Below are 11632 nucleotides of genomic sequence, written 5' to 3'. Positions count from 1 at the left end.
AGACTGCACCAGACAGCCAGCTCTTTAACCTCCTGTCTGTAAGCAGACTCGTCTCCATCCTTGATGAGACCGATGACTGTAGTGTCATCTGCATACTTCAGGAGCTTGACAGAGGGGTCTTTAGAGGTGCAGTCATTGGTGTAGAGGGAGAAGAGCAGTGGGGAGAGGACGCAACCCTGAGGGGTGCCAGTGCTGGTGGTGCGGTTGTTGGATGTGAATTTACCAATTCTCACTAGCTGTTGCCTATCTGTCAGAAAGCTGGTGATCTATTGACAGATAGAGCTAGGGACAGAGAGCTGGGTTAGTTTGGTCTGGAGGAGTGTTGGGATGATGGTGTTGAAAGCGGAGCTAAAGTCCACAAACAGGATCCTCACATAAGTCCCTGTTTTGTCCAGATGTTGCAGGATGAAGTGCAGTCCCATATTGACTGCATCATCCACGGACCTGTTTGCTCGGTAAGCAAACTGCAGGGGGTCTAGTAAGGGTCCAGTAATGTCCTTCAGATAAGCCAACACCAACCTCTCAAATGTCTTCATGACCACAAACGTTAGGGCCACAGGTCTGTAGTCATTAAGTCCTGTTATCTTGGGTTTCTTTGGGACGGGGATGATGGTGGAGCATTTGAAACAGGCAGGGACTTCGCACAGCTCCAGTGATCTGTTGAAGATCTGTGAGAAGATGGGGGCCAGCTGGTCAGCGCAGGTTTTCAGACAGGCTGGTGTCACACCGTCTGGACCTGGTGCTTTTCTTCTCTTGTTCTTTCTGAAGACCTGGTGCACCTCATCCTCACTGATCTGGAGTGCTGGTGTGGGGGAGAGGGGGGTTGCAGGAGGTGTTGATGGTTGTGTGGAGAGATGTTCAGAGCGGGTGTGGGGTGTTAGACTGGGAGTTTCAAATACAGTTAAAAAAGCAATATTGTGAAATGTTATTGCTATTTAAAACAACAGGTTTTTTTATGTACTTTATTCCTGAATTTTCAGCTGCCATTACGCCAGTCTTAAGTGTCACATGATCTTTCCGAAATTATTCGAATATGCTGATTTGGTGCTCAAGAAACAATTTTTATTGTTATCGATGTTGAAAACGGTTGTGTTGCTAAATAGTTTTGTGGGAACTGCGATAAAAAAAAAATTCAGGATGATGAATGTAATGTTCAAAAGAACATTTATTTAAAATAGAAATAAATTATTATACTGTAATTTTCAATTTAATTTGTCCTTGCTGAATAAAAGTGTTTATTTCTTTTCTTTAAAAAAACACACACAAAAAAACTGACTGACCCCAAACTTTTGAACAGTTGTGCGAATTAAACAAATGTGGGCATCTTCTAGACCCCTAAATGGATGGTTAACAAAAAATGAAAATTCTCTCATCATTTACTCACCCTTGTCACGAATCCGGTCTATGAACTTCCGTTCACTGACCACCAGAGGTCACCCGCTCACTACATGGACTCTCACACTACACAGACTGTTACATTATACCCTGCACTACATTTCCCATCATCCATTGCACTGATTGCACACAGCTGTAACCAATCACACGTGCACCTGAAAGCCATTACACACACTATATAACACCTACCCAGATCCTGCTCAAGTGGCCGAGTATTGTATGCGCTTATCGCAAGCAGTGATAGCTACTTTACAGAGCCCAATATTGTGAAATGTTATTGCTATTTAAAACAACAGGTTTTTTTATGTACTTTATTCCTGAATTTTCAGCTGCCATTACGCCAGTCTTAAGTGTCACATGATCTTTCCGAAATTATTCGAATATGCTGATTTGGTGCTCAAGAAACAATTTTTATTGTTATCGATGTTGAAAACGGTTGTGTTGCTAAATAGTTTTGTGGGAACTGCGATAAAAAAAAATTCAGGATGATGAATGTAATGTTCAAAAGAACATTTATTTAAAATAGAAATAAATTATTATACTGTAATTTTCAATTTAATTTGTCCTTGCTAAATAAAAGTGTTTATTTCTTTTCTTTAAAAAAAACACACAAAAAAACTGACTGACCCCAAACTTTTGAACAGTTGTGCGAATTAAACAAATGTGGGCATCTTCTAGACCCCTAAATGGATGGTTAACAAAAAATGAAAATTCTCTCATCATTTACTCCCCCTTGTCACGAATCCGGTCTATGAACTTCCGTTCACTGACCACCAGAGGTCACCCGCTCACTACATGGACTCTCACACTACACAGACTGTTACATTATACCCTGCACTACATTTCCCATCATCCATTGCACTGATTGCACACAGCTGTAACCAATCACACGTGCACCTGAAAGCCATTACACACACTATATAACACCTACCCAGATCCTGCTCAAGTGGCCGAGTATTGTATGCGCTTATCGCAAGCAGTGATAGCTACTTTACAGAGCCCTCGTTAGTAGCCCAGCCCAGCCCAGCCTAGTCTTGCCTTGTCTTGCCTTGTCTGTTTTCCCGGTTTCTGATCTTTGCCTGTTTTCCTGGATTTATCCCCTCTAGTCTCGCCCTTTTGATTCTGTTCGCCGTTCGTTGATCTACGCTAGCCCTAGGATTATTCTTGTGTCTTGCCCGCCATATACCTGTTTGCCATTGTTCGACCCTGCCTGTGTTTCTGACCTCTTCTGCTTTAATAAAAGCTTGCACATGGATCCGCACGTCTCACGTCTTGTCAGCCCCGTTACAACCCTAATGTTGTTCCAAACCTGTACTACTTTTTTTCTGTGGAAAATATTTTATTACTCTGTTTTTTCGTTTGTTCGTTTGTTTTAGTTTTTTTCATACAATGAAAGTCAATGGGCTCCATTGATGATTGATTTGTCAAAATATGTGAACCTGGAGCACAAAATCAGTCTTAAGTCGCTGGGGTATATTTGTAGCAATAGCCAAAAATACATTGTATAGGTCAAAATTATTGATTTGTCTTTTATGCAAAAAATCATTAGGATATTAAGTAAAGATCATGTTCCATGAAGATATTTTGTAAATTTCCTTCTGTAAATATATTAAAACTTAATTTTTGATTAGTAATATGCATTGCTAAGAACTTCATTTGGTCAACTTTAAAGGTGATTTTCTCAGTATTTAGATTTTTTTTGCACCCTCAGATTTTCAAATAGTTGTATCTCTGCCAAATATTGTCCTATCCTAACAAACCATACACCAATGGAAAGCTTATTTATTCAGTCAAAAATTGACCCTTATGACTGGTTTTGTGGTCCAGGGTCACATATCTTCTTTCATGTTCCACAGACAAACCATGTTGATACAACACACAATGACATTCTAGAGAATTGTGTGCTACCAACTTTATTAGCAACAGTTTCGGAGGATCGATCCATATAGAAATTATTTATTTAGTCTGAACAGGCCTCCTGAACCCCACTGAACACCTTCAGGATAAACTGAATAGCAAGTGTGAATCAGACTACGTCACCCAATAATACCTGACCTGGATGCTCATGTCTGAATGCTAGCAAATCTTTGCAGCCATTTTCAAAATCTAGTGCCAAATCTTCCTCACAGCAGAAAAGAGCGGTCCAACTCCCTAATAATGTCAATGATCTTGAAATTAAATATTCAACAAACACATGTGGGAGTGGTGTTTGCCAGTGCACAGACAGTGGGTACGGAAAGTATTCAGACCCTCTTAAATTTTTCACTCTTTGTTATATTGCAGCCATTTGCTAAAATCATTTAAGTTATTTTTTTTTCTTCATTAATGTACACACAGCACCCCATATAGACAGAAAAACACAGAATTGTTGACATTTTTGCAGATTTATTAAAAAAGAAAAACGTCTCTAGGTTACGTATGTAACCATGGTTCCCCGAGGGAACGAGACGCTGCGTCGAGTCGCTTTGGGAACGCCCTTGCGTGACCGCGTTCTGAAGCACGTGTCAAATCCGTCCAATGGAGCAGCGAGACGTCACGAGCAGGGTGACGTAAGCACCAGAAAGCATAAAGGCACATCCGGCCGGGCGCAAACCAGCTTCGATGAAGTAGCGCCTGCAGGGATGCAGGGAGTATGGCAAAGAGACGCAGCGTCTCGTTCCCTCGGGGAACCATGGTTACATACGTAACCTAGAGACGTTCCCCTTCAGGAACTCGAGCTGCGTCGAGTCGCTTTGGGAACGCCCTTGCGTGACCGCGTTCTGAAGCACGTGTCAAATCCGTCCAATGGAGCAGCGAGACGTCACGAGCAGGGTGACGTAAGCACCAGAAAGCATAAAGGCACATCCGGCCGGGCGCAAACCAGCTTCGATGAAGTAGCGCCTGCAGGGATGCAGGGAGTATGGCAAAGAGACGCAGCGTCTCGTTCCCTCGGGGAACCATGGTTACATACGTAACCTAGAGACGTTCCCCTTCAGGAACTCGAGCTGCGTCGAGTCGCTTTGGGAACGCCCTTGCGTGACCGCGTTCTGAAGCACGTGTCAAATCCGTCCAATGGAGCAGCGAGACGTCACGAGCAGGGTGACGTAAGCACCAGAAAGCATAAAGGCACATCCGGCCGGGCGCAAACCAGCTTCGATGAAGTAGCGCCTGCAGGGATGCAGGGAGTATGGCAAAGAGACGCAGCGTCTCGTTCCCTCGGGGAACCATGGTTACATACGTAACCTAGAGACGTTCCCCTTCAGGAACTCGAGCTGCGTCGAGTCGCTTTGGGAACGCCCTTGCGTGACCGCGTTCTGAAGCACGTGTCAAATCCGTCCAATGGAGCAGCGAGACGTCACGAGCAGGGTGACGTAAGCACCAGAAAGCATAAAGGCACATCCGGCCGGGCGCAAACCAGCTTCGATGAAGTAGCGCCTGCAGGGATGCAGGGAGTATGGCAAAGAGACGCAGCGTCTCGTTCCCTCGGGGAACCATGGTTACATACGTAACCTAGAGACGTTCCCCTTCAGGAACTCGAGCTGCGTCGAGTCGCTTTGGGAACGCCCTTGCGTGACCGCGTTCTGAAGCACGTGTCAAATCCGTCCAATGGAGCAGCGAGACGTCACGAGCAGGGTGACGTAAGCACCAGAAAGCATAAAGGCACATCCGGCCGGGCGCAAACCAGCTTCGATGAAGTAGCGCCTGCAGGGATGCAGGGAGTATGGCAAAGAGACGCAGCGTCTCGTTCCCTCGGGGAACCATGGTTACATACGTAACCTAGAGACGTTCCCCTTCAGGAACTCGAGCTGCGTCGAGTCGCTTTGGGAACGCCCTTGCGTGACCGCGTTCTGAAGCACGTGTCAAATCCGTCCAATGGAGCAGCGAGACGTCACGAGCAGGGTGACGTAAGCACCAGAAAGCATAAAGGCACATCCGGCCGGGCGCAAACCAGCTTCGATGAAGTAGCGCCTGCAGGGATGCAGGGAGTATGGCAAAGAGACGCAGCGTCTCGTTCCCTCGGGGAACCATGGTTACATACGTAACCTAGAGACGTTCCCCTTCAGGAACTCGAGCTGCGTCGAGTCGCTTTGGGAACGCCCTTGCGTGACCGCGTTCTGAAGCACGTGTCAAATCCGTCCAATGGAGCAGCGAGACGTCACGAGCAGGGTGACGTAAGCACCAGAAAGCATAAAGGCACATCCGGCCGGGCGCAAACCAGCTTCGATGAAGTAGCGCCTGCAGGGATGCAGGGAGTATGGCAAAGAGACGCAGCGTCTCGTTCCCTCGGGGAACCATGGTTACATACGTAACCTAGAGACGTTCCCCTTCAGGAACTCGAGCTGCGTCGAGTCGCTTTGGGAACGCCCTTGCGTGACCGCGTTCTGAAGCACGTGTCAAATCCGTCCAATGGAGCAGCGAGACGTCACGAGCAGGGTGACGTAAGCACCAGAAAGCATAAAGGCACATCCGGCCGGGCGCAAACCAGCTTCGATGAAGTAGCGCCTGCAGGGATGCAGGGAGTATGGCAAAGAGACGCAGCGTCTCGTTCCCTCGGGGAACCATGGTTACATACGTAACCTAGAGACGTTCCCCTTCAGGAACTCGAGCTGCGTCGAGTCGCTTTGGGAACGCCCTTGCGTGACCGCGTTCTGAAGCACGTGTCAAATCCGTCCAATGGAGCAGCGAGACGTCACGAGCAGGGTGACGTAAGCACCAGAAAGCATAAAGGCACATCCGGCCGGGCGCAAACCAGCTTCGATGAAGTAGCGCCTGCAGGGATGCAGGGAGTATGGCAAAGAGACGCAGCGTCTCGTTCCCTCGGGGAACCATGGTTACATACGTAACCTAGAGACGTTCCCCTTCAGGAACTCGAGCTGCGTCGAGTCGCTTTGGGAACGCCCTTGCGTGACCGCGTTCTGAAGCACGTGTCAAATCCGTCCAATGGAGCAGCGAGACGTCACGAGCAGGGTGACGTAAGCACCAGAAAGCATAAAGGCACATCCGGCCGGGCGCAAACCAGCTTCGATGAAGTAGCGCCTGCAGGGATGCAGGGAGTATGGCAAAGAGACGCAGCGTCTCGTTCCCTCGGGGAACCATGGTTACATACGTAACCTAGAGACGTTCCCCTTCAGGAACTCGAGCTGCGTCGAGTCGCTTTGGGAACGCCCTTGCGTGACCGCGTTCTGAAGCACGTGTCAAATCCGTCCAATGGAGCAGCGAGACGTCACGAGCAGGGTGACGTAAGCACCAGAAAGCATAAAGGCACATCCGGCCGGGCGCAAACCAGCTTCGATGAAGTAGCGCCTGCAGGGATGCAGGGAGTATGGCAAAGAGACGCAGCGTCTCGTTCCCTCGGGGAACCATGGTTACATACGTAACCTAGAGACGTTCCCCTTCAGGAACTCGAGCTGCGTCGAGTCGCTTTGGGAACGCCCTTGCGTGACCGCGTTCTGAAGCACGTGTCAAATCCGTCCAATGGAGCAGCGAGACGTCACGAGCAGGGTGACGTAAGCACCAGAAAGCATAAAGGCACATCCGGCCGGGCGCAAACCAGCTTCGATGAAGTAGCGCCTGCAGGGATGCAGGGAGTATGGCAAAGAGACGCAGCGTCTCGTTCCCTCGGGGAACCATGGTTACATACGTAACCTAGAGACGTTCCCCTTCAGGAACTCGAGCTGCGTCGAGTCGCTTTGGGAACGCCCTTGCGTGACCGCGTTCTGAAGCACGTGTCAAATCCGTCCAATGGAGCAGCGAGACGTCACGAGCAGGGTGACGTAAGCACCAGAAAGCATAAAGGCACATCCGGCCGGGCGCAAACCAGCTTCGATGAAGTAGCGCCTGCAGGGATGCAGGGAGTATGGCAAAGAGACGCAGCGTCTCGTTCCCTCGGGGAACCATGGTTACATACGTAACCTAGAGACGTTCCCCTTCAGGAACTCGAGCTGCGTCGAGTCGCTTTGGGAACGCCCTTGCGTGACCGCGTTCTGAAGCACGTGTCAAATCCGTCCAATGGAGCAGCGAGACGTCACGAGCAGGGTGACGTAAGCACCAGAAAGCATAAAGGCACATCCGGCCGGGCGCAAACCAGCTTCGATGAAGTAGCGCCTGCAGGGATGCAGGGAGTATGGCAAAGAGACGCAGCGTCTCGTTCCCTCGGGGAACCATGGTTACATACGTAACCTAGAGACGTTTTTCTTTTTTAATAAATCTGCAAAAATGTCAACAATTCTGTGTTTTTCTGTCAATATGGGGTGCTGTGTGTACATTAATGAAGAAAAAAAAATAACTTAAATGATTTTAGCAAATGGCTGCAATATAACAAAGAGTGAAAAATTTAAGGGGGTCTGAATACTTTCCGTACCCACTGTATATTTAACTATATAGTGTATCTAAACATGATGACCTTTTTGCTTCTGTGGCTTTGTGTAATGCACTGCACATTGCACTAGGTTGGAGGAAGCTTTTGTTTTTCTGCACTTGGGTGAAAGGGAGAGAAACTCCGTAAAAATAATTGGCAGGGCCGTTGCAAATTTAGGTCGACAATTCAAACCATGAGTAAATATTCCATAAAAGCCTTTGCATTCATCTTATAACAATGGTAAATTAATTAGCCATCCACCCAAACTGACAGTTTTGTCAAAAGAGTTTGTTTTGTCTGATTCCACTAACTTCTTTAAATGCAAGTCTCTTAAAATGCACTGTTGTCTTCAAAGAGAGAAGATGGCAAAGAAATGTGTCAGTGTGTGTTTGTTTCTTTAAAATTGTGTACTTGGGCCTCACCTTGGGCAAACCAACGGACTCCATGGCTCTGAGCCACTGCACAGTGTTATCTGTGTGTCTGAAATGTAGTCCAGAGTGCTGGAGAAAGTACAAACAAAATAAATACATGCAACAGTAACACATTTCATGAACTGAATTAAAATGGAATTATATACAAAGCTTGGAAATGTTGGGAGTTTGATCCTTATTGATTTTGCTTCTAATATATGTATCAGAAATATGTCAGGTAAATGAGCTATTGAAGTACTGGCAGCTGAAAATTCAGATTTGCCATCACAGGAATAAAAAACATATATTAAAATATAGAACATTTCCCAATAATACTGTTTTACTGTAAATAAATGCAGCCGTTGTGACCTTTTAAAAACAGTTTAAAAATATTACAGACCCAAAACTTTTGATATATAATCTTTTGATTATAGTTATTCTAGGGCAAATTCACTAAACAGTGTTTCAGACAAAAATCAACATCTTATTCACTAACCACACACAATACTCTGAAATAGTGATAATTCTCATTAGTTTCAGCACAAACATGCCAACTTTCTGTGAGATGCAAATTTAGTTCACCACAAAATTATTGGGAGTGTTGCATCATTACCTAATTTGCATTTTCCTAAATTCCTAAATCAGGTACTAAAACAATCCTGATATCATGTGCAAATAAACATCACTATCAGTGGGCACAATTCAGTCTCTGTGAATTCCCGCTCTACTATTTCTCCTCCCATGGGAATGAGACTTTCGGGATGTGAGGATGTCTATGCTGCATTAAGGAAAGGCACATCCTGACACAGCACTGAGACATACTGGCTATGTTCACAGAGTCAGTGTTTGGGATTGACTGTTCGTATTTTCTAACAGGTGTGACTTTCCAAATGTACATTTTAGGAGTGGCTGTATGAACGTAGAGTAACATGCTGCGATAAGGAGTTGCTATAAAAAAACAATTAAATAAAAGCAAAACATCAGAAAATCAGTACCTTATAACGAGATTGGTCCCTGTCATAAATCTTCTTCTCTGACACCAACTGGGGAGCGAAAAAATTAGCTAGTTTGCCAAGGTAGACACCATTCCTCAAGCCATTCTCCAGTTCTGTGGTAGGAGGCAGCTGTTCCCCCAGACAGGCCTCTATCCATCTGAAATCAAAAGATTCAAGTTTTAGCTCACACAAGCACAACTTGTACTGAAACTTAATAGACTGATAGCAAATGCTAAATGTTACAATTGGTAGGTATTATGCTTGCTGCGATAGACTTTGCTGACGGTGATACCGTTGTTAAGCCGCAACACCGGTTACGTCACTTGCCCACCGCGGCACCGACCCCCACCGTCGTTTAGATTTTTTTTTAGTAATAAAAATAATTTAGTTCAGTAAAAGAACAGACACTACAATTAAAAACTGAAAGCGACTGCTCAATGCAGCGTGCCGAACGACAGTCGCATCACAGATCAGATTTCATTTATCCAGTGAGGAGAGTGAGTCAAGCTGACTGACAAGAAGAGTGGTGAGACAGACAAGACGATCGCGGATGATTTAGTTTCAAAACGAAATGCAAAAGCGCCTGTTTGGCAGTATTTTGGATTTTGAAAAGCCTGTTGACTTTTGCCGTTTATCTAAGGTGATTTTGGAAGTTTTCTTAAACATTCGTTTCTTATTTAATTGGTTCCACAGTGTTTGCTGATTTTTACTTTATTTAAACTAAACTTGTGTAATTTATTGATTTTATTTGACATCGAGGTGTATGTCGTGCCTCCAAGCTTTCTTATTCGTTTTGCTAATAACCTTTCTATGTTTCTTATTTATTTGGTTATATATTATACGTTTACTTATTTCCAATAAATTTTGTATAGGCTACCTATTTAAACTTTATGTAAGTTATTTGTTATTTTATATTAGGCATAGCCTGCCCTATAGCATGGTGTATTTTTATTCGTTTTGTTAATAAAAGTTCTATGTTTTATATATAGGCTAAGTGAGTTTGACGTTGTATTTTGTTGTTGCATTCAAGCAACTGACGCCGAATTGCCGCTAATTCGCAAGGAAAAGAGGGAAAATTCAAACGAATTAAAAACGAACAATTGCTTTACGCCGAATTGCCGCTATTTGAAGTGTAAGTAAAATGCGCATGCTGCTTTTGCAAGCTATTTTAAAGCGAAGGAAAGTGAGGAAAAGAGGAAACGCCCCGCCCCCGCGGTGATACCGGTATTATTGGTGTTGTCACACGTCGATTAACCGGTGGGAAAATTTCCTAACCGTCACAACCCTAGTAGGTATTTCACTACAATATAAAATTGACACTTTCTAATGATAGCAACATGTTTTAACATGCATTTATAAATGCATTGGTGCATTATTTATTGAATATACTTCAACCCAGAGATTTCTTCTGGAAAACAAGTTCGCTAACAAGGTAAACCTTTAAATGAATTACAGAAGAGGAAGAGCTAAAGGCACACAATCAATTAATAAACACTTTTTACCATGTAGGGAAAAGTTTGAAAGCACCGTTATGCCTATGGGCATCAAAAATTCTCTCTCTCATCATCATAAAACATGAGTTAATGCTATGTTTAAACTTGTTGAAGAAGCAAAAATGTTGCAATCAGGATATGCTTATAAAAATGTATATCAGACTACAGTTGGTTCTTCAGTTTAGTAGATGACTGGTTGAGATCTCACACACAGACTCCTCAAAAACAATCACAGCTCGTCTTTCTGATACACTGCGATACTTTATTATTAATTTATTTCAGATGTAAGAGTTCCTAAGACACACCCAAAGGATTAAATCCCAAAAAAGTGAAATCAAGAGGACCACTGCCTGTTTGTGTGATATTCTCTTATTTTTTGCAAAACCCTTATGCTTTCTACATAACAGTCTGGTAAAAACTTGGAATAAAGATATGAGCCAAAAATGTGAAAGGTCATCAATGGTTAACACCAAATGTTCAATATTGGCTTTTCTGGCATAAACGGTTAATGTCAAGGTTAAGTTACTACAGTCAGCCTTCATCCCATGATGAGTCTACACAGAAAACTGCAGAAAACTTAATGTAATTTCTAAGCATATTGCTTGTTGCCACTCTTTCACATCAGAAAAAAGCTAAGAAATGCTGGGAGTTTTTTTCTGTTTTAAACAAAACACATCATGTATCGCAAGCCTCACCACAAAAATTTAACTCATATTTTATAATATAAAAATACAATATAGACCAAATGTTTGGGGTCTAAAAGTTTTTTTTTTTTCTTTTATTAAACAAGGACACATTCAATTGATCCAAAGTGACAGTAAAGCCTTTTACACTTTTGCTAAATATTTCTATTTTAAAATAAATGCTGTTCTTTTCAACTTTCTATTAATCAAATAATCCTAAAGAAAAGTCATGATTTCCACAAAAATATTAAGCTCAACTGTTTTCAACACTGATAATGATTAGAAATGTCTCTTGAGCAGCAAATCCTCATATTAGAAC

General features: G+C 44.0%; 1 protein-coding gene across 1 annotated transcript in view; it reads right to left on the bottom strand.

The window, feature by feature from the left end:
- iqgap2 (IQ motif containing GTPase activating protein 2) overlaps positions 1-11632 on the bottom strand; it is a 78605-nt gene that overhangs the window by 52804 nt on the left and 14169 nt on the right. Inside the window, exons 3-4 of the mRNA XM_016250941.1 lie at positions 9138-9294; positions 8155-8232 (exon numbers count right to left, since the gene is read on the bottom strand). Coding sequence (XP_016106427.1) covers positions 8155-8232; positions 9138-9294 — 235 coding nt within the window. The remainder of the gene's footprint in view (positions 1-8154; positions 8233-9137; positions 9295-11632) is intronic.

This window comes from Sinocyclocheilus grahami, unplaced genomic scaffold (genome assembly GCF_001515645.1).
Source record: "Sinocyclocheilus grahami isolate Dianchi unplaced genomic scaffold, SAMN03320097.WGS_v1.1 scaffold1016.1, whole genome shotgun sequence".
Taxonomy (NCBI): domain Eukaryota; kingdom Metazoa; phylum Chordata; class Actinopteri; order Cypriniformes; family Cyprinidae; genus Sinocyclocheilus; species Sinocyclocheilus grahami.
The sequence above is the reverse complement of the archived record's forward strand: the minus strand, read 5'-3'. Positions and strand labels throughout refer to the sequence as shown.